This window comes from Lycorma delicatula, chromosome 12, assembly GCF_047948215.1.
Source record: "Lycorma delicatula isolate Av1 chromosome 12, ASM4794821v1, whole genome shotgun sequence".
Classification (NCBI taxonomy): domain Eukaryota; kingdom Metazoa; phylum Arthropoda; class Insecta; order Hemiptera; family Fulgoridae; genus Lycorma; species Lycorma delicatula.
In genome coordinates, this window is record NC_134466.1 from 69,581,393 (window position 1) to 69,606,441 (window position 25,049).

Here is a 25,049-nt window from a genome sequence, read left to right on the forward strand (position 1 = left end):
ATCACATTTTAATAAAATCTCTTATCAAAAGACTTAGCTCACTGGGTATTGTAAAGTATTAGGAGTAAAGGGTAAATGACGAATAGGTGAATGTAGTAAGCAACTCTTATATCAATATCATGAAGATAAATTAATTTCCAATAACAAAGGTGAATGTAAGGTGTATAGAATAGCGATGATAAGTAATGCTAACCTTTCAATTCAGGAAGTTAATAGTTTGAGACCTAGCTGATAGTTATATTTTAATGCTGATTGCACTCAAAAATGTTCCCAGCCATCATTCTATAACCACATTAACAACACATTCTGACATAGTGATTAATGGGTGTAACAAGCTACAGGTATGTTTATTAGCTAATCAAGAGGCATAACTGCTACAGATTCCAAATCAAGAGAGTTATAATAGATAGGTATGTATTGCAGGCAAAATCTAGATACATGTAGTCTCCAGATGAGCATCCTGGAATATCATATAAATCAATAATAAATCAAATGTCAAGAGAAAAATGGTAGAATATGAAATGTAACCATAACTCTTCCTCTGTTAACCATAAAACACCCTAGTGCTGCTTTTGGATCAGATTTTTTTTTACTGATCATCTGGAGGTAGAAATTCTATGGCTCAGAGACCCATAGAAAAGACTGTATATTGGTGGACAGAGATCACCTTGTTAAGAAAATCAGCTTGGTGGTTATGAAGAATTATGCAATGAGCCAAATGGGGAAACACAAATGCAGAGGCTAAGACTGAAGAATGCCATATGGCCAGAAAGAGACTTGGAGCAACTATAAAGAAAGCAGAGACCAATGCTTGGGAAGAAGAACTCATTAATGAGTTTGATTATAACCCATGGAGTAAAGCCTACCAGATTATAACGAAGAAATTTGGTAGGCAACTCCCAAACCTGTCTAGGGGCCAGACACTAAGGGCTGTACTGTCCCTTTCTTCAGTGGAGGAAACAGAAAGAACAGAGATTCCTTGCACCCATGGTCAACGTGTTACAATAGATGACTTGAACAGCGCTGCTGCTAGAATCAATAAAAGAGCCCAGGACCAGGTGTTCCTGGTGCGATGATAAGCGGTCTAGTTGAAAGGTGCCCTTGAACAATTCTTGAAACCGTGAATGATGCATTAACAAACTGCAAAATCCCTGGATGCTGGAAGGAGGCCAAATTGGATAGGCATCTTTATGGCTGGGGTGGCTGACAACAGATAATACCACTGAATATATGCTGAGAGGATGCGCTCAGTGGGAGTAGGTGTCAGAGTTAACCACTGACAAACTAAAGGAACCACTGTCAAAGACCAAGGAAGATGAAGCTGGAATCTGGGTTAAAGATTGACACAAAATACAGATAAAAGAGAAAGGAGGAAGAGGGGGTCGGAACAGCCCTCCATATAGTTGTTGTTTGTCTGGATGGGCAGCAGCAATGAAGCAGTGGGACTACTTTTCCCGACCCCTTGAGTGGAAAAGACCAAGACCCAGCCATTGGTTGGGGCTGCAGGAAATGACATAGTCAGGCCTGGTGCGGCTCCTCCTTGGTGGTTAGAGGAACGCACCCCCGAAGCTGAGTGCTTAAATGCTGATCCAGCTGTGGTGTCTAGACGAGGCCTACTGCAAAGGGAAAAGCCAAATTATAAATCACTGATGCAAATGTCTACCAAGGAATTTACATTGGCGGTATTCCAATGAGGCCTGACTTATTACTATAAGATGTAAAAAGTTAGAGGCCGAAAGATGACTCCCATCAGGGCTAGAAACGGGAGGAATGGTGTGATGATCAGAAGTGTCACAAGGCAGGTGTCTTCCCCTATAGGGTTGGAATGATCTGGCACTGGGTGGGGGGTACAGTGAGATAGGAGTTTTAGTCAGTAGGGTGCAGGAACATATATGCTCTTAATAACATCTAGCCGAACCCGTGCAAGTCCAACACTCAGTCATTTATGGGAGGTACGTAAATGGTATTTCTCAGACTCATCAAGAACAAAAAAAGAGAAAAAAATACAAATCATAAATTCTACTTTAGACCTTGAATAACAAAAATAGACTTGTTGAAAAATCAAAATAACATAAAAATGCACGAAAGAAACAATACCGATGTTCTTCAGAAACTTTACTTTGACATTTTTTCATACCCTACATATAGCCCAGATGTGAAGCTCAACAACTTCCTTACCTTAAAAGTGTTATCAAGAAAACTTATTTTATTGCACACGATTAAATTAAGTAGATGTGTATAGTAATTGATCAAGAGTAATTTTCCTATTTAGAAAACCAGTCAGATGAATGAATTGAACTATCTGAATGGTAGTACTAGATTATGAAAGTACTCACAATAAAGGAAAAATGCAATAAGACAATAAAAAGAATTGTCATTTAAAATATATTTAATTAATCTTAGTAAGGAATAACCACATTGATGTTTTTACATTTTTCCACATATACTGGAAAAATGTGATCATTGTAACCATACATAAAAAGAAAAAATGCAAAACAGATGAGTAACTATAAATAATTTTACTATCTTTCCTTTTTTTTAAAGATATTCATGAAAAACTAATAAAAAAGAGAGACTGCTTTCCTTTTATTATACTAAAAAAGATTTATCTAACAATTTACAATTTTGCCAGTGAAAAACATTGAAGGTGGATTCTAGAAGGTAAACATACTTTAATTATCTTAATAACAATCACAGGGAAGCATCTATCTATTGATATCATAAAGAACTTAAGGAATTTAAACTTGATAGTCACTGTTATACCAATCATAACAACCTGCTATAATAATAGCATAGTAGCTGTAATAATAAAGTAATAAGGTTCTAAAAAATATCATGGACTGTGTAATGTGATTTACTAGCCATTTAATAGCAAATTATCAACGCATAAAGAAGTACATGTGATTATATTAATGAACATTTAAAATAATGTGTGGGATGCTGCAAAAGTGTCCTAGGAAGTATTCTAATACAATTTAAAAACAAATTTATACAACAGAACTCTAAATAGCAGTCTGGCTACTTTCATCAACAATACTAACTTATCTCACAGATGCCTGATGAACTAAGTATTTTACTCAACATAGAGTAGCATCAGATAAAATAAAAACTCCTTAATTTAATCAATTAAAATACCCATTTAAACTACATAAGAAGACATTCCTTAATTATCTAAATAAAAAATAAATATTACCTGAATATTTTTTACCAAATTGTAATACATCCTTTGACAGATCAATTCCATTAACTTTTCCTATCGATGATAAAATAATGTCACCATGAACTACTAACTTATTTTTTAATGTTAAATTTCCATCAATCATAATTGGACCATCTTTAAAAATTAAATTTTCTGCCATAATATTATTAATTTTTTTGATATAAATATGATCGGCTTTTAAATGACTTATTACCTTATTTCCTCTAATTTTCTTGGGTCTATCTAATCTAAAGAAAATTAAAAATAATAAAAATTAATCTAATTTTGTGATAATCTCATATTTAACAACACAAAAACTGAATTGAACCTCCACAACCACTAATTTTTCTATAAAAAGCCTAGATAACTTGGGGAAGTGAATTATGTCCGAAGTGCTATGATAACTGTTCAAAAAGAAACCAAAAACGAGTAACCCAAGTTACAATGGTCCAAATCTACTATTACCCAAGTACTATGTATGGGTCATATGCCTAATAGAGTGTAGTCAAGTATTCTAGCAATTCTCACACTAGCTGCATTACGACATATTTGTTACAATCAAGTTTTGAGAAGAATTTACAAACTGTACACAGTTTTATATGTGGTTTATCATTCCAAATTAACTAGAATTATAGTCAAGGTTATTGAAGGCTGTTATCAAAAATCATGTCATCATATTAAAAAAAAATTTGGAAAAAATCATAGCTGACCACGTATGTATTTTGCCAATATAGGTTGTTTTGTGTACTTAACACATAAAGAATATTGTTAAACTCCCCTCCCAATCATAACCATGTTTCTACAAAAATGTTTTTGTTAAAAAAAAAAGTAAAATCCACCTTGGAAAGTTGAAGCCATGAAGGCTGCCATTATCAAATAACAGAAGAGATAAGAATCAGTACACAATTCCACAGAGATTCCAGAGTGCTCCAACAATTAAAAAATTCTGGAAGCAGTATAATGCATTACTCAATGTAGTACTTCCCTTTTTAAGGCAGAAAAACCAGAATATAATGTAAATTACCAAATAAATTATTTCCCAATGCAGCTCTGTTTCTTTATAACACAAAAACTGAATTGAACCTCCATAACACAACTTTAATTTTTTTTAATATAAATTTACTTTTTTTTACATAATTCTACTGTACTTGTAGAGTAGATTTTAATAATAGCTCATGATAATAAAAAATAAATATTTATTATGAAATTTTTATCTTTAAATAAATATATTTTATAATTGAAATGAAATAAAAGCTTACAGTAGGTATAAAAAACTTTTTCCTGAGGAATGACAGCAGATATATATAACTGTAAACTAAAACTAATATTAAACCCTATGCTTAGCTAGGTGACAGTTTTTAAATACTTTTACCTCATTAATTAACCACTATCCCTCAGATTACACAGTTACATATGACTGAAATACTCAATTTTTACCAACTAGATTTTTTACTGACTGAAGTATTAATACATAAAAAATAAATTGGTCATAATTCCTAAAAAAATAGCATCAACAAACCAACATTAATTGAGTTCATTCCTGGAAAGTAATTGAGAGAAATGTGAAATCATCAATGTGTAATGTTTGTAAGCACAAAACCCTACGAAAGAAATTTGAGGAATAATTTACCCATCTTGACAACTGCATGAAATGATAATTCCAAATAGTATAAATATCCAGCAGGGCTAAATATTCCTTACAGAGTATTTACAGGATTATTTGTTAATTTTTCCATTTGCAATATTGTTAATATTACATTTCATACTTTTCATGAAACTATATTCTACATATTTGAAGGATAGTGCAATGTCAAACCACAATCATATCTCTATATTCTCTATGCTGATGTATGCAAAATTCTCATTCAGCCCAATTATTGCATAACCAATTAAACAAAAATACAGTAAATAGTAATAAGGTAAAAATAGTTTAGAGAAAGTAAAAATTCATTAAAAGATAAGTGAACTAGTCAATTTACAGTCCTTTTTTTTACATAAATCCTGATATCAATTTACAGTCAGTAAATTGACATGCATTCTAAAAAAACCATCACATTAGAAGTCAAAAGATAATAGATGAAGTGAAACTGCATTAACTCAATTATGAAAAATTTTGAGAAAATTGTTTTTTGGCAAAAGAAAAAAAAGGATGCAAAAAATTTGCATTTCCCAGCTTGGCCGGTCAAGTCAAACAATGCAATTTTCTGTATTTTAGGTCTGGGGACTATAATTTAAAAAAATTGTACATATTTCTTGATAGCTCTATATATGTTGTATAAACTTTAAAAAAAGATTTTTTTGTTTATATATCATTACAGGTAACAATTTTGCTTTAATAAAGTTTTCTCTAAAATTCCTCTGAAGAAAATCAAAATTGTTTTTTTACAATATCTCCAAACCCTGGTGACAAGTTAAAAAAAACAAAAAAACATTAATATGATCAAAGCCCCATGTATAGAAATATCTGAGTCAAATTAAAGAAAATTGGTTTGGTCAATTCTGAAATATAAGGCCAAAAGCAGATATAACTTGTTATTCTAGCTATACTTGCCGGGAAAGTAAAATTTAAATTTTCTTAAATCTAATTTATAACAAGATATGAGAAAAATACTTTAGTCAAATTTCTGTCAATACCAGTCACATCCAAACAACACAAATAATATCCTTCCTAAATTAACTGAAAACCATGGAGAAGAGAATTGAAAATAAAAAAAACTTTACAAATAAAACTCAATTTTATTTACTTAACAAAACTTTACAAATAGACCACACATTCAAATAAAATTTTGTCCTAAAAGTTTTTAATCATTATTATTAATTAAAAAAAAAAAAATTACGAAGGTATCATATAATAAATCAATGACGAACATTCCATTAATTTTTCCAGACACTTCAGCATTCTTTACAAATGTTTTCCCTTTCACAAGTACATTGCCTTTAACTTTTCCAAAATTGCGTAATAAATCACTGACAGAAACTTTGTTTTCTAATTCATACTTTATTTCACTCACTGTTGTATTTATTCGTTTAACCATATTCATACTATAAGAATCTTGTTCAAGATTATTTGTAACATTTTCATAACCAACATCTTTGCCAAAAAATATTTTTGATGTTACAATTTCATCAACTGTCCAGTTTCCAGTTACTACATTTGTTTCATTTCTTTTAAAAATAAAATTTGCTCTATTTTAAGCTTCAGTTATATTTCTTCTTTGTTGATTCCATAGTTCCTAGAAAAAAAAGTAGTATAGAATATGGTTTTGATTAATCAATAACCGAAAATAATGGCAGATTTGGCTCAGTTAGTTTAACTCTGCTCTTTTTAATGATAACATTATATTATTTTAATTAAAATACTCAAAGAATTAAGAAACTGTGAAATGAGATTTCACAATGAAATATAAACTGAAAAAACAAAACATACAGAAATTACAAAATGTTTCAATAATTTCAAATATCAAAATAAAAAATAAACATAAAGTGGAAAAATATAAATATAGTTTTTCCAAAAGAATTGCTATTTAAAAACAGGACTCGCTACCATAGGGTGAATTAAATGTGTACTTGAGAGGATATTCTTGATGAATTTCATGACAAATAACGGAAACAGCACCAATGTAACAAGAAAAAACCACTAAAATGCAGGATGAAGATCATGGTTGATGAGATCGTGGCTTTTATGTTTGAAAAAAGTAGATTTTACAAAACCCTCCTCGACCCACACTCTCTTAGGATTCGATGAGGTGGTCTTGGCTCCGTACGAGTGGCATGAGTTTGAGCGACCAGCCACTATTTTATCCGATGCCATTTGCATAACCTGCAACATCGTTCGTGGTTCGTACATGAACAGGGAAAGCCATAATTCACAAATTTTTTCTGAAGGTTGGACGAGGATATAAGATAAATGAAGTGCCTCACACCATCATTTACCTACAGCATTATTTACTGGTTAACACCAAGTCCATGCAGAATGTAACTGAGTGTGTAAGCAATCAAGAAGCAAACCCAATAAACCTCAGAGGCAAAGAGTTAACCATGAGGCTGCATTTGAGAAGCTGAAACGACGGGTTTGATTTTCATTGATAATTGAGAATATAAAAATTCCTCCCCCAGACCCTCCATCGGACAGTCGATACGAGAAGCTTAAATGGTTAACGCAATAAATCATGCGCTTTCTCAAATATTTAGATTTCAGTCTTAAAACAATGAACAGGCAGATAATAAATTTAGACTCTGTGAATGCAGTGTTCGACGAAACCATCACAGGTAAAAAATAACATACTCTTATCCGTATGTACTCTATAAGTACTCCATACTCATTACATAGTAGAGTTTGTATAACAGCCATAAGAAATCCCATTCAACAAGAACATGTACAGGCTGCCGTGTGAGAGCTACCTGTACATATACACACAAACTGTTTATATTCTTTCGGAGTCAGGCTCGGACCATTCAATATCCATTTTAAGTTTGCTCAGCACCCTACGCCATGTTAAGTCTTTCTAAAGAAAGTACAGTCTTCTTTCTTGAACTCATTAACTGGTTGAACAGTATTACAATACACAATTAACTACAATTACAATACATCAACAAATATAATTTAAAATTTAATTTTTATTACATCAATACATTTTTACAATTCATTTTTACATTACATAAATTTATACAAACATTTGCTCAATAACTCAGAGGCATTGTTAATCTGGTCACTACAGATTTTAAACAATAATTACATTTAATTAAATTTTATCATAAATGTTCAACTTTTTTAAATCATTCTGAAAGTAGCTGCTTCAATTTTAATGGAGTATTAACATAGGCCCATGGCAGGGTGTGAATTTTATTTACAGAAATGCATATATCATTGAAATTACGAAGGGCTAATTTATTCATTTGAATCGTTTCAATAAAATTTTTCTTGGATCTAATATTTTCATGGTTTTAATAATAACAGTAGCACTATTGAGTAAACACTTTTTAAAAAAATCTTTGAATTTTATAGTAGTATGTACTATTTTAGTATGTTTTATAGTAGTATTAAGTTGCAGCTAAATGCATTTTCAATAAGAATAAATCACCAGATTTGCTCGACCGCTGCAACACTTGCCCCTATTGTAACAGTTTTCTCCGGACAACATGTTTCTGAAAAAGTAATTCTAAATTAAAAATTGAACATTTGTGAATTGAAAATAAAGCTTCCATTTAACCTTGGAACTAATGGGGGACAGAATGGCGCAATATGTCTAATGACTTTTTTGAAGCCATTTGCCTTTGAAAATTTTTGTATATGCTGCTGAGATCATATCACTGAACATTTTGAATTGTTCTTCAAATACGATCTCAACCTTAGTTTTAATTTTTTTTAACAGTCTCTGAATGAAACACTTTCTATCTCCAGGTTTCATACCGTCTGAAACATAGTATTTACTGTTCAGTAAATATCTTCTTATACAGCATATACACCAGAAACTGTTTGTTTTATCGCTTTATATCCACTGACAGTGAGTGAGTATAAGATCACCTCTTCGTCGAAATATGATAAATCATTTGCTTATGAAACAGAGAAACTTTCATAAAGGTCCATAGTTCATCGATTTCAGTTCTTTTAAACTGTTTAGCATCTACTTAGTTGATTGGTCATGCTACGTCTAACATTTCACCACATGTTAACATAGTGCAGAGAGTGTTCTCTTGTGCCAACTGATTTCCTTCCACAGCTACCGGGTAGCAATATCCTTGTTGAAGGATATCGCTGACTGAAGATTTTTGAAATTTGAAACACTGCCTTCATTGTCAGTGAATGATGGGATAGAGCTTTTTCAGCCCCTCTTCCCAATGCCTCCTGCCCCAAGATTACAAACATTAGGCCGTATATGTAATATAATTATACAACAGCGAGTAAATTGACATTTACAGCAATGTCTTTGTTTACGGCCAGATGTTGAGGCAGGAAGAGAACACTGCCAGCTTTAACCAAGAATAACCGCTGTCCCTGAACTGATGAAGACCTGATGGACCTGGCTGCAGTTCATTGTGAACTTCCAGCGTGTTTTAAACATTTGGCTCTGCTGTTGCAGCTAATAACACAGCTCATCCAACTCAAAAAGAGGTCATCTCCTTCCATTTGTTAACCTGGAAGGAACCCAGTTGAAGTTTTTGAATGGCTTGCTCAAGATCAATGACCTCTCCATCATTGGAAAGGTTGCATCTTCCTGTGCGAGACATCTGCAGAAAAACTTCCCTTTTGAAATATGAATTCTTATTATGTTAATTACATTGGAATTAAATATCTGAAACTTCACTGAAAAATGCATCCGCATCAGAATGGTTTCTAAAACAAAGAAAAACATAATATCCATCTAAATAATACCATAATACAATTTCTTTCTGTACATATTTAAATAAATGAATACACTTAGGTTGATTTTATTGAAAATAACCTTAATGCTGATATAAATGGAAAGTGTTGAGTAAAGGTTTGTTGGAAAAAATCACAAAAATAAATCTTTACTGCAAACTCACATGATAAAAGATGGTTATTTAACAAATTATATTACTTAAAAGAAAGACTAAAATTAAATTGTTAGATACATAACGTACAAACAAAGAAATTTATCCTGATAATCAGAGATAATATATTTTGAATATATGGCTTTATTACCTTAAATGAAACAAAGGATCAGAAAACAAAACTATTCATCGAGGATAAATTAATCCTGAAAACAATTTATAGGCATTATGACAGTAAATTATTAAAAAAACAAAGTCTGCATTAATTTTATAAACATAAATATTATTTAAATCTAACAGCACTCAATCTTAATTTATTTTAATTGCATAATTAATGGTGTTCCCTTATAATTCTCACCTCATTCGATACTGTTGTTGTTGATTTACAAGTAGTTTTTTATTCAAGTTTAAAGCACTGTAACAAAACAAATTAATTTTTCTTTATTAGTATTTAAATGGACTAATTTTAACTTTAAAACAGCCTATCATTATTTTATTTTCAGCACTTAATTAGACGATTGGAAGCAAGCAAGTATATAAAGTGCATAATTATTATTTAGTAAGTAATACATACAAAGTGTTATAGTCATGATACAAAAGAAAGCAGGAGCAGATAAATGTGAAGAATGCAGAACAATTAACTTAACTGGTCATGCATCACAAATCTTAACTAGAATTCTGTACAGAAGAATTGAGAATAGAGTGAAAGAAGTGTTAGGAGAAGACCAATTTGGTTTCAGGAAAAGTATATGGACAAGGGAAGCAATTTTAGGCCTCAGATTAATAGTAGAAGGAAGATTAAAGAAAAACAAACCAACATATTTGGCATTTATAGACCTAGAAAAGGCATTCGATAACGTAGATTGGAATAAAATGATCAGAATTTTAAAAAAATTAGGATTCAAATACAGAGATAGAAGAACAATTGCTAACATTTACAGGAACCAAACAGCAACAGTAATAAATGAAGAACATAAGAAAGAAGCCGTAATAAGAAAGGGAGTCTGACAAGGATGTTCCCTATCCCCATTACTTTTTAATCTTTACATAGAACTAGCAGTTAATGATGTTAAAGAACAATTTAGATTATGAGTAACAGTACAAGGTGAAAAGATAAAGATGCTACGATTTGCTGATGATATAGTAATTCTAGCTGAGAGTAAAAAGGATTTAGAAGAAACAATGAATGGGATGGATGAAGTCCTGCGCAAGAACTACCGCATGAAAATAAACAAGAACAAAACAAAAGTAATGAAATGTAGTAGAAATAACAAAGATGGACCACTGAATGTGAAAATAGGAGGAGAAAAGATTATGGAGGTAGAGAATTTTGTTATTTGGGAAGTAGAATTACTAAAGATGGACGAAGCAGGAGCGATATAAAATGCCGAATAGCACAAGCTAAACGAGCCTTCAGTAAGAAATATAATTTGTTTACATCAAAAATTAATTTAATGGAAATATCGCCATATAAGCTTTATATGGAAGTGAAACTTGGATGATCGGAGTATCTGAGAAGAAAAGATTAGAAGCTTTTGAAATGTGGTGCTACAGGAGAATGTTGAAAATCAAATGGGTGGATAAAATGACAAATGAAGAGGTTTTGCGGCAAATAGATGAAGAAAGAAGCATTTGGAAAAATATAGCTAAAAGAAGAGACAGACTTATAGGCCACATATTAAGGCATCCTGGAATAGTCGCTTTAATATTGGAGGGACAGGTAGAAGGAGAAAAAATTGTTTAGGCAGGCAACTTTTGGAATATGTAAAAAAAATTGTTAGGGATATAGGTTGAAGGGGGTATACCGAAATGAAAGAACTAGCACTTGATAGGGAATCTTGGAGAGCTGCATCAAGCCAGTCAAATGACTTAAGACAAAAAAAAAAAAAAACAAAGTGTGTAATAATTATTTTGGAAGTAAAATATAAAAAGTGTGTAATTATTATGCTAATATCTTATTTTATAGAAACTAAACTCTTACATATAGAAATAAGTATTATTTGAAGTGCATAATTATTATTTGAAAAATGTAATATAAATTTGCACCACAGGCATGTAAATGGCTATTGATTTTATTACTTAAGAGAGGTTACTTAAATGTATTAATTTTAATCTAACAGTAACTATGAATATTAATTCTATTTCCAGTTTGCAATTCATATCTTATTTTTTAGAGAAACTGAACTAGGACATTTGCTTATAAATATTATTTTATGTGCACAATTAAACTAGAGAAACTAAAGTATATAAAGTGAGCAATTTTACAGAAATTATGCATTTACAGAAAATATCTTATTTTATAGAAATTAAAAATATACAACTGCCTATAAATATTATTTAAAATATGTAACAACAAAATAGTGCATTTGTATATGGATATAGACTAGTAACAAGAACGTTCCCTCATAATTTTCACCTTATTGGTGATTAAGATGCTGCTGTACTTGTTGGCATTATTGTACTGATAGTTGCTGCTGTACAATTAGCAATAATTTGGACTATCACTATAACAAAAGAAATTAATTTTTGTAATTAATATTTTAACTTAAACAATTTATTATTTAATTTTATTTTCAACACATACTTATATAACCAAAAAGTAAAAACATAAAGTGTATAATTTTTCAATAAATCTTATTTTATATAAACTAAACTCATAAATTTAAAGTATTATTTAAAGTGCATAATTCTTATTCAGAAAATAAAATATATAAATTCACACATCATACAAATGCAAACCAGTATTAATTTTGTTTCTATGCAGATATTTTTATTTAAACTGTCCAATTTTAACTCTAAGAACTACCAAATATTAATTTTACTTCTAGGGTACAATTAATATCTTATTTTATAGAAATTAAACAAATACATTTGCTTATAAATATTATTTAAAGTGCGTGATTATTTTTAATATTACTTTTAATATTTAAAGATCATAATTATTATTTAATTATTTTTAATATTTAAAGACCATAATTATTATTTAAGAGTTGTTTCACTCACCTGAATGAAAATGAAGATAGCGAAGATCGAAGATGATGTAAATAATAACAAAAAGTAAAATGACAATGTAGTATACACTGAAGACTAAAAGTGTTAGGTATGAACACAATGAAAATTTGGCGGGTATTTATCACTGACACAAATGCATTATCGTTTGATGACTTTGTAACAAAGAAGCAATCAAGTCTGAAGCAACACAGTGGAAATTATAGTAGAACACGTGAATTCACAGGATTTATCATTTGATAACTTTAAAATAAACAAATTAATTAGTAAACAAAATATTGCAATATCATCAAGCACATGCATTGTACACAAAGACTTTATCATTGACACAAATGCATTAACAATAGATGTCTGAAGTAAACAAACTTATTAGTAGATAAGGTTACTTTTTTTGGCAGTTTTTTGTACAACTATCAGTATAACTAGCGCTTCATACAATGTATGTTATATTTTACAGCAGAATGACATGGATAAAACAAAAATTACATTATAACAAATGACAAATAAATCATACCTGAATGAAATTTCTTTTCTCAACTAACTTATGAATTTCCCATGATAATGGGCTATCTAACTCTTGTAAGGTCGTATTAATATAATATAATTTTGAATTTCTATTTTTATATGGTATTAACAAACATGGCACTGATGAAGCAGTTGGTCCAAAAAGAAAAACAGTGCTTTTGCCATAAGAATAGTCCCAATAACATGATTCTTCGTTTTCTGAAGAAAAAAATGACAAAAATAAAAGCGTTACTGAAGATTATACAAAATGTCTAATAAAACTACATTACAAGGTATATTCAGAAAGTAAGTTTCTAATGGCATTACAATACTATGGTTGCAATTCTTCTCATGCTGAGTTTCACAATATAGGAAAAGGATTGACATAATTATTATTCAGCTGTCTACTATTATTTTAGAGAATGCTTCTTAGTGTGTATTTATAATTAATAATTACACACATGCTTCTTTCAATTCAAATCACATTTAATGCTGTGCATTTTCCAGAAATCTCATGTTCACTTTAACACTGAACTGTGTCAGAAATTGTCCAGATACTGGGTACCTAAGAAGTTTATGGAAAATCACAAAATGAAATGGATGGATGGGTTGAACGTTAGAATTTTTGACTTGGTACAGAGAACAAGGCAATGACTCGCCAAACCACATAGTCACTGTGGCAAAGCATGGGTGGCGCATTAATACCTGAAATGAAACAGCAACATATGGAATGGTGACACATTTCATTGGTTGCTCAGAAAAACAAAATGCAAGCCAATTTTTGCCACATGGAAGATCATGTGCGCAGTCTTTTGAAACAAAAATAGGAGTTTTGTTTATAAACTTCTTCACAATCAATAGTGATATCTAATGGAGATAATGAAAAAATTGGCTCATGCAATTCAGAGCATGGCTTGCTTACATAGGCTGTTCTGTTAATCACAATACTACAAACCCGCACTGCCACCACATTACAATGTCACATCTCAACCTTTGACTGGGAGGAGTTCGATGATCTTATTAAGCCTGGATCTTGTACCATACCAAATGACTTATTTCCTTTCTTATGTTTTAAAACCTTCCTTGCTGACAACGGATCCACATGATTATGAGGTCAAATAAGTTGTTAACATGTGGCTCATGCTGCAGGTGGCATCATTCTATGATGAAGGGATATCTGGTTGATAATTGCCTCAACAATGGTGGCAACTGTGTAGAAAAGTAGAGTAAGATTTGTGCTTCAACAAGATAACATTTTATATGAACATGTTGATTTTTATTTAATTGTCCTTCAGAACTTACTTTCTAGATAATCTCTTGCATTAAAAGCTTTATTATTTATTTGTGAAGAAATTGAATTAATTTAAATACTTAAATATCTTTATTTCTATTTTAAACATAATGTAGAAAGTATTCTAATAAATTAAATATTACTGGAGTGAAATATTCCATAAATACCACTGAATTTCACCACCCTTAAGAGCTTAAGCAGTAAAACCTTCTGCAACTCCTACTATTACAAACCTTTTTTTTTTTTTTCTGTTTAACCTCCGGGGCCACAGTTAAGCATTACTGTACAGAGGACGAGATGAATGATTTGTAGCGTGTGTGAAAAATGCCATGCCTGACTGGGATTCAAACCCGGGACCTCCGGGTGAAAGGCCGAGACGCTACCACTCACGCCACAGAGGCCGGCCTGATTACAAACCTAGCATTGCTAGTATTGGTTATGAAACCAAGTATTCATATCATTAAACAGTGGTAATGATGGAACCCTAACAGTAAAAGTTTATAAAATTAAGACTAAAGTTGGGGTAGTCATGGAATTAAATATATATAGTTTATCCCAAAGGTAAGTGAACTGATTTTTTATATAATTATCTATTGGACTTACCTGAAATTACAAGTTATCTTCTTTGAATTATGACCTGTGGTAAGTTACACAACAGCTCCAATGTTTCTTCCATTGTTCATAGTAGTACCAGAAGTCATTTTCCTTAAATGTGTATAGCTCATCAATTACAGTTTTTCATCATACCAAAATGATGACCCTTCAACTTCAATTTCAACTTAGGGAGAAGGGAGAAACTGCACGGAGCTAGATCTGGGCTGTAGGAAGGCTGTGGAAGTAAGGAAATGTTTTTCTTCACCAGAAATTCATGAACTGAAAGCAAAGTGTGAGCTGGCGTGTTATCATTGTGTAGCAACCAATCATGTGCAATGTCTATTTGTACTAACTGTACCCTTTTTCGAAGTTTATCCAAGATAAATTTGTAAAAGGCGCTATTAACTGTCTGTCCTGGAGGTACAGATTTTTTGTGCACAATGCACAGCTTGCACCAGTTTCACATTTTCATCATTTGTTGATGAGGCTGGTCTTTCAGAACAAGAGTTGTCTTCAATATTTTCTCGGCCTCTTTGAAAGCTTTATGCCACTTAAAAACCATACTTCTCAATAGAGTGGCATCTTCATAAGCTTTGGTTAAGGAATCAAATGTTTCTGTGGCAGACTTATAGAGTTTCACACAGAATTTGATAGTGTAACGTTGTTCAATATTTTCTTTCATCATAAACATAACAAGATTAAAACATAACCGTACACAAACAGCAGTAGTGTGGGACTGACTCAATTGAACCATTTGAAACAATTATGCAGGTGCAACCAAAATGACCTACTGTTATACATCAAGTACGTTTTACATTACCTGTTTGTCTGTAGGAATACACTTGCTTTTGGGACAAACCGCATATCTCCCAAATAGTGAATTTTGTTTTATTACACTATTAGGTAGTTCATTTGTTAATACTAATACATAACATATTAGTAGTAATATACAATAAAATGGTTCAAAATTACTTGGTAATACTTCAGGAACAGGCTTAGGATACTAATATAAAATATATGTTGGTTAACACTTCATTTTTTAGTTGCATCTAGCAAAATAATCATACTTAGTTATACGCTTTATAACACATGCAGCTATACTGGCATCCTCATGTGAATACATCATGCAAAATAAAAATGTGTATACTATCAATACAAATCATTAATATAGTAACATAATACAAATACTAGTTATTACATATCATGAACTCTCTGCCAATCACTAAAATTCTATGCTATCAATGATTATTTGTGCATTGACTGTCAATGATTATAAAAATATGTAAAATATCTGTCATTATTATATTCATTTGATAAAATTGATTATCTATTATAATTTTAATAATTTTCTTAATTGTATTCAACATTAAAATAAATAAACTCCTTCTTAACAGTACTGCAAAACATATAATAAAATATTTGAATGTTAATTGTTGGATGCAAATTATACTCAGTCTTCCACAACCCTTGAGTAGGCGTTAGCCCACATCATAACTTTATAATCTGTGAACTGCATTAGTTATGTACACAATTTCATTCCTTTTACCTTCCTAGTAATTAGTTTTATGTCTCAGTGTGATTTCAGCCACTGTGCCAAATTTTTATGGTAGTAATACCACAATAAATATACTAAACAATAAAAAATCTCTTAATGGGATATTTATTTCAAGTTGTAAGAGATTTTTATTTTTGTTAAAACATTTTGTATCAGATTTGAGGTAGATATTCAAGGTAGTACTACAAACTGACATATTTTCTTCATCTAAATCGTCTATCAATAAATCTATCAAAAACTGAAAATACAATTATAATGTTAGCAAGTTTGTGACAGTTAAAAAATTTTTGGAGACTGGCAAATTTTTATTCAATAGATGTGAAAACCAGCCAAATATAGCATAAAAACTCTATGTGACGTAAAAATCTATATTTCTAACATGGGAATATATAATTTGTCAAATAAACTGATTGCCTATACTCAATACCAAATAAATAGAAATAATATTCATAAACTAAATAAGTGTTTATGGGTCATAACAACATTTAATAATTGGTATCAAATATCAAAAATTATGATCTCTGTATTCTTTTTTTTTTTAAATCTTACTTTCAGGCAGTAAGAAATAATAAAAGAGATTAAACAGTAGAATTTCTACCAAAGAATAATACAAATGTTTGAGAAAGCCAAAGAATTAAACACATTCTGAATGTGATTATTTGAATGAAGCACGTTTTTAAAGTAAGATCCGTTTTGAATTTGCTGCTTATGCACACAATGTAAACAGATGGCACTTTTGCAGCTCAGTTATTTCAATCAACAGTAGCTGTACCCGCAATATTTTAAGTCATTTTGTTGTTAGTTGTTTATATTTACCCATTTATAATGAGCACTACAATTTGTAATGCTGCCAAGCGTAAAGTACAAGGATTAATCTGATTTTTGATGCCAAAAAACAATTCTGCAACTGAAATTCACACACAAATTTGTGATGTTCATTGGAATAATACAAGTTCATTTTTTTATTGGAAATGAACGTAAATGATGAAAAATATAGCGCTGACCATCAGTGATAACAGATAATTCAACTGAAAAAGTTGACAAGAAATTTGAGAAAATCTTCACTTCACCATGTCACATTTGTCTTTGATATTTCCTGTTATTTCACAATCTTTGATTTATGTAGTTTTGGCTGAAAAATTGGGCTGTAAAAAATTGTGTGCCACATGGGTGCCAAAGACGTTAACTGACGCACACAAGAAAAAATGTCTGGCCTCAGTGCATGAATTTTTACGACATATTTCATTGGGATTTCTTATTTAAATTTCGAGGTAAACCAGCAGTCCAATGTAATGACAGCATTCATTGTCTCCTAGACTGAATAATTTCACACAAGAACATTTGGCAAAGAAGCTTATGGCTACTGTTATTTGGGACAAAACGGAAGTCTTGCTTGTTGATTTTAGCGATTGCAAAACTATTCTGAATGAAGTCCGAAAAAGAACTCCATGTTTTTAAATTGAATTTACATTATTAAATTTACTTAGAATTACAAAAGTAGGTATTTTATTACATGAAAGTACAAAGTCTAAATTTTTTTTTTTACCTCAATGTAACTCATCATTTACTATCAGTGGTGTCATCAGTGTCTGGAGTTATTCATGCAAGGACACTTACTGTTATTCTTTGGCACAGGTGATCTCAAGTAACTAGAACTTTTTTTGGGATGTCTTCTACATAGTTCCAAAAGATGAAACCAGCATCAAATCAGGACTTTGCATTGGCCAAGCTACGGAAGCTTTTCTGCCATCTAGCCTTCTAGGAACCTGTCACTGAACACAGACCACACAACTTCTGCATAATGTAGAGGGGCTCCATCTTGTCGGAAAAGAAGGCTGTTTGTAGTTTATGGCCATGGGATAAAAATGGCCCAAAAATTTGATTATGCATGAAACCAGACATTCACTTGACAACTATGGATGAATTCCACCAATTCCTGGGGATTTTCAGTGCCCCATACTTGACAATTATGGCAATTCGTGGCTCTAGAAACATGAAAGTTGCTTCATCAGAAAATAAAATACACCACAGGTAGTTTTCATCAGCAGAAAATAATGAGTCTAACATGGTCATTACAAATTGAATTCTTTGTGACTTATTGTTAGGTTTAATTTCACGAAAAAGTTTTTGTTTGTATATAAAAAGTTTTAATCACTTGTGAACATCATGGGGAGTGCTTTTAAGAATGTTCAGTTGATTAACACTATGAACTGAATGTTTTGAATTTCAATGGAAAGACAGTAGAAGTCGAATTCTTTCTCTGATTTAAGTACTTCTTTTGGGCCTATCTGGTAAGTGTCCTTTCAATATATTTCTAGTTTCCAAAAACTGTTCATACCACTTACATATGGCTTTATCATTTGGACAATTACTATAATAGATTTGCATATAATTTCTTTGTACAAGTCACTGGTTTTGTTTCTGAGAAATCAGTATACTACTACTGTGCTTTCTTTTATAGTGATGCCATGGTACTGAAGCCTGGGCTCATAACAGTTTGGTCTATGTAACAGTAGACTATATGTAACACAGCTGCTATCTGATGGAGAATGTGTAAACTAAAACTTAATAGTTATCATTACAAGATATACATAAAACACTACTGAGAGCTAAAAAATAAAAATTATATTTGTTCTTGAAACCCATTCTTTTTCAGACAACTGGTATTGTCATGCAATTTGAATCGCTGTGTATAATACATCATTTTGAAAACAAATATGACAATATGTGAGTCAATGAGTCCTTATATAATTCAGAATAAATTTCAAAATAATATAATGCTTACCTTCAGTTATGTTACTTTGATGATCATAGAAACTAAATGGATAATCTGAAAGTGGTATAAATCCTCCAAGAGTACCACTCCATTTAAAAAATTTAATTGATGAAGAATTTTGCTCATGGGCTAGTAACAGAGTATCATCACGATATGTGTCAAGTTTAATCGGCACCCATTTATCAATTAGACCTTATGAAATTAAAATAATACAATTAATTAAACTTTGATAAAACGTAGCTAATTTATTTTCATGTAGATGCATATATAATATAAGAAATGAAGTAAAAAAAAAATTTTAAGATAAACATTCATAGAAATATAAACATTTTATAAGCAGTAGGATCAATATATCTGAAGTTGTGTACGTGATAATTTGATGAAGATTGGTTAAAGTTTTTCTGAGTTACACTTAATTTAACGTTGACAACAGATAACATAACCTCAATTGGAGTATTTTTTCAGTTGCATGGTACTGAAGGATAAAAATTGATTTTCCTTACATACTGAGGTATGAAGATTATGAAAATTCCATTTATATATAAAATTTTTTGGCTCAAAAATCTCCAAAACTACTAGTTAAATTTCATTGAAATTTAGATTTTCTGTAACATTTTATCTAAGTTGTGGACATCACAATTTGACATGGATTGGTTTAGTGGTTCTTGAATTCCATTCAATTGTTCCAAAAAATTTGAAAATTTTGTTGCTGGAAAATCTCCAAAATTATTAAATTAATTTCATTGAAATTTAGTTATGTTGTTTGTAGTAGTTTATCTGAAGTTATGTATGTGAGAATTTGATGAAGATTGGTTGAGTCGTTCTTCACTTGTGCTCAATTTAATTTGACAACAGACAACATAACTTAAATGGAGTTATCTGAATGTATTTTTCATACACGTTTATGCAGTGAGTTTATAGTGGTGAGCGAGTTTAAACTTAATGCTTGTGAGTAGGGTTTATTCATTACTTTTATTATGTCATCAAATTTGATTATAATTTAATCTTCTTATAAACAGAAAATATATTTTAATATAAAATAAATACACCTCTTTTAGCTTCCTCATTTATGTTTTGTATATTTTTTGTGCAAAAATTTATATAATAATTATATAAAATAAAACAACAAGAAGTGGTCTTACGCAAAACTGTGCAAGAATGTTTTTTCAACCAAGAAAGCAAAAAAAAAGACATTTTTTTTTGTTTAAACCATTTGTTTTTTAAACCATTTTACGTTTTATGCAAAATCATATATCTTTCATTATCCTCTGATGTATTCTAAGGATGATTTTATAGTATACAATGTGTTCAATATTTTTGTGGATTTACCGTCACATCCTGTGATAGTAACCTGTCAAACTAACCACAGTGACACAAATTACCTAATCAGTGATTAGGATAAGACATGGGCTCCTCATATAATAAGTAATAACTATGCAATTAACTTGAAAGGATGGCTAAAAGGCACATGAAAGGCTTTACCGCTAGGTATCCCTATGGTTTGGTTGAAAAGACACTTAAATGATTGTTATTTTTGTTTAACTAATGTGTTTGGAATTTCAAAGAAATCTTAACACACTTTACTATATACTTCATCGTCATTGGCACTCAGACCTATACCTCACAATGAATCCAATCCAAGTTCCTGAAAACTTGTTTTACAAAAACAGTGATGAAGAAACAAGAACAGTGACACAGTGGAAGAAGATAATCAAGATTCAAACTTTGAATTACAATCCAGTGAGCCACATCTTACATTACAAGAAGAGCTAAATGACTTTGTAAGATTTAAAATTATCAAAAAATCTAACTGAACTTTTAGCCTCAAGATTACATGATTGGAATTTACCTATATATATATATATATAAAAATATTGGGCTATCAAAGCTGATTGAAAAGTTTAAAAAAAATTCATACAGAGCTATGGGATGTAATATGCCACAAAGAGTCCATTTTCTGCATTCAAATCTGGATTTCTTCCAGCCAAACCTTAGGGCAGTAAGTGATGAACATGAAAATATAGTGTAAACATTTACACAAAAATATTTCAGTGTCGGAAAACTGTTACAAAGACAAATGTTATTATGTTAACTGATTCCTGTTGAATTCAAGATGTACCTGAAGTTACCCACAAAAGGAGGGCATCTGCTATAATAAGTTTTAATGTAAGTATATGACATTCCACAACAGTATTTGTATTAACTGTTATAGATCTTTAATATGCCATTTCTGTTTAACTGTGGGCTACAGATCTGTAAATAGAATAGTCTATTTACAAATCTGTAACCTACACAAAAAAAAACAATGCAAGGAAAGGTATCACACTTAGAGAAACATTAAAAAAAAATTATTTTGTATACCAGTGTTATTAATATATGATACAATCATTTACTAGAAAATGAAACTCACAATTTTCTTGAAAGTAATCATTTTTTTAAAACTGGCATCCTTTAACACAGAAGCTGCTACATCAAAATATATATCCAAATATAGGTGAGACAATCAAACAAGTAGGTACCCCAAAAATTCAATTAAACATGTTAGTTAAGAACAAGGTCACACTGCAGAAATATCAACATGATGTTCATAATTTATGTAATATAGATTACAAATGATATTTGTTTACAGTGACTGACAGAATGAAGGCTAGAAAAATATCCTTTATAAGATTACATTTAGTCATGAAACTGCTTTTTTATCTAAGTTATAAGATGAATCATCAACATTAAGATAATGGATACAGACAATCCAGATGGTACAGTGGAATATCTTTGAGATTCACCAAACATAAATGTTTCTGGGTCTCATAAGTTCTTTTAAAATTGATATCTTTTTTAATCCAGCCCACTATAACTGCGATTAGTTACTTTGGACGTGGTTTGAGAGAATTTAACTTGAGGGATAATGAATTATTGCAATAATTGTTTTATATGAAAATACACAGGGAGTAATGAAACAATAGCCTGACCATCATAATTGCCTAATTCATTACTATAATTGTTACTATCATAGACATGGCAGACAGGATTTGAGATGAAATAGTTAATAAGTGAAATATCTTCCACATTTAAGGAAACCAAATTAAACATTCATAAAGAGCTGCATATTAAACATGAAAATACACTTGCACTCAAGCCTGCAATAAAAAAGTCAGTAAATTCTTTACTTTCTTAATAATTAAATGTTACGTTGGTAGAAATTAATTTACAAATAGTTTCTTCAATGCTGTAGTACACAGTAATGAACAATGTACTTCAGTTGTGCAAATACATATACAAAAGAATTTAATTTACTTACCTAATTCACCTTTTAAATCATGAATAAGGGTACCATCTGGTTTTATTTTAAAAACAGCTGATTTTTCCCCAGTTACAGCTAAATAATTCTGATGAGCAGTAACAAATGTTATATTTTTTACTCCAACATAAGAAAAATTACTGTATGGTTTAAAATGGTTAATTACTTCATTATTTAATGAAATTTCTGTTCGATATGCAAGAATAGTATTCAATTCATTTTGAGCTACGAATAAATACATTAAATCTCCTATGTAACTTAGAGCTAAAGACCAACTTGGACAAAGTAATGGTAATTTTTGTGATAATCTGGAAAAAATTAAACTGAGTTTTTAGTAAATATTTATCACTAATTAATCACTATTTGATAAAATATTTATATAATTCTTTGCTAAATACAGCTAGCTATCCAATGTTACATAGTCTCTAAATAACAGCAGCTGGTAGCACAGTAATCATAATACCAGACACCCAGAAAATAACATTATAAGTCAGATTTGATTGAGTCAGATTGAGATCTTTATACACAACAATTGAGAAATAACTGTTCTTTTCTAGAAAAATCCTCTTGTAACTCATATCCATGTTACAAAATATTCTTGTGAAATATTAGTGAAATTGAGTAATGTATTTCATTTTGCATTTCAACTGGATTTTTCTTTAAACAGTCATTTTAGACTTACAACACTATTTTACTGGGTGTGTGATATACAAAACAATCTTTAGGCTTGTATACACATGGATAATACAGTGTACATAAATTAAGTTCCTCTTTTTTCCTATTATTGTTAATTTAGAGAATCTTGACCAATGGCATATCTATTTCAGACATAAATACCTTTTTAACATAATCTAAAATTTCATCTGCCATATTGGATTCAACTTAACTTTTTAAAGGGTATTGTGGTAATTTATCTGTTTTTTATCATTTCAGTGTAAAATTTGATGAAAAGATGAATGGCAAAAGCTATGCACTGATATCTCTATCCATTTTCAAGAAATTAGCTATTAAAGAACATATTGACTACTTTGGACAACCAAAAATAGAACACATTTTAAACCTAAAATAGAACAATATTCAAAAACAATTAGAATTGTGAAAATTTGTTGATTCATTTTACATTTATTGATTTTCTCTTAAAATCCTTCGTACTATTGGTCAGCAAATACCTATAAACAAAATCATCAACATTCATTTAATACCTGATATTTTAAATATCATTTTAGACTATTTCAAACAATACTGTTATTTATAATAGAAGTTACAATTTGAATTAAGAATTTAATTGTTTATTTTGTTTTGTTAAGAAAGTGATACAATTACTATGTTACAATTAAAAGTAATACTGAAACATGTAGTGCTGCTTATAACGTTTTTTCTGCTTTATAAGTTAACTGCTTTATACGTTTTTCTTTAGTACCTCTTTTCATTTTTGCCTATTATTCAGTTTTTTCAGCAGTAGGTGCTGAAAAATGATTCTCTACTGGATTCTCAGGATTACTGATTCAGTGATTCTCTACTGGATCTATGTCACAGTGGTAATATAAATTTTTGAAAAAATTTAACAATATTTATTTTTTTAAGTAGGCAGTATAAATTATCACAAAACAAAATGACACTTCAACAGTCTTCTTCCTGATCATCCTGTTTCAATTAGCTACCTTAGAAAGTTGGTAGCTAGTGGAAGTGTTAACAAAAACAAGAAAATATCTCAATTTCCTCTAGTTTATTACAAAAAAAATTATACTCTGTGTTTTTTTGGACAATAATGAACAGTCTACTAGTTGTATTGGCAGTAAGTATGAAATAGATCATATATCTTAACAGACCTTTAAAAAAAATAATAAATTCTATTCTTACAAAATGCAGCTACATCAAAAACTCAATAAAGATAGTTCTCATCACCAAATTCAATTTTGTAAGGAAATGGGCAATATTTTAACAAATAATTCATAATTTGTCAACAATACTTCCATCAGTGATAAATGCACTTTCCATAATAATTGGTTTGTTAATAGACACAATCGTAGGAACTGGGATACCAATTACTTGAAACACTTATTACTTTGAAGTAACATCCAGTACCATTTGGGTTGCCATTCTAGACAACTGGACCTTTACTCATTGATAGCAATCTTACAGAAGCTATGTAACTGCAATGTTAGGAAAGGAAATCACATCAGTAAGTAGAAACATTATGACTGAATTCTGGGAAAAATTACTGCAAGGTAAACTCTGTTTTCTAGAAAAATGGTGTATTACCCCAGTTCAACAGAGAAGTATGCAAATTAATTCTTAAATACTGAATTT

The 25,049-nt window shown here is 30.4% G+C and overlaps 1 protein-coding gene across 22 annotated transcripts in view; it reads right to left on the bottom strand.

Annotated features, from left to right (window-relative positions):
* Window positions 1-3,327: 3,327 nt before the first annotated feature.
* Window positions 3,328-25,049, bottom strand: part of LOC142332872 (uncharacterized) — a 76,275-nt gene continuing 54,553 nt past the window's right edge. For 7 of the 22 annotated variants that reach the window (XR_012758421.1, XR_012758424.1, XR_012758423.1 and 4 more), the window contains one exon: window positions 22,908-23,047. Coding sequence is in view for 7 of the 22 variants with exons in the window: in XM_075379551.1 (XP_075235666.1) it covers window positions 6,560-6,607; window positions 13,236-13,444; window positions 19,451-19,633; window positions 22,740-22,980 (681 nt within the window). In the remaining 15 variants the exon portion in view is untranslated. The other 15 variants (XR_012758417.1, XR_012758412.1, XR_012758414.1 and 12 more) reach the window with 15 other exon arrangements.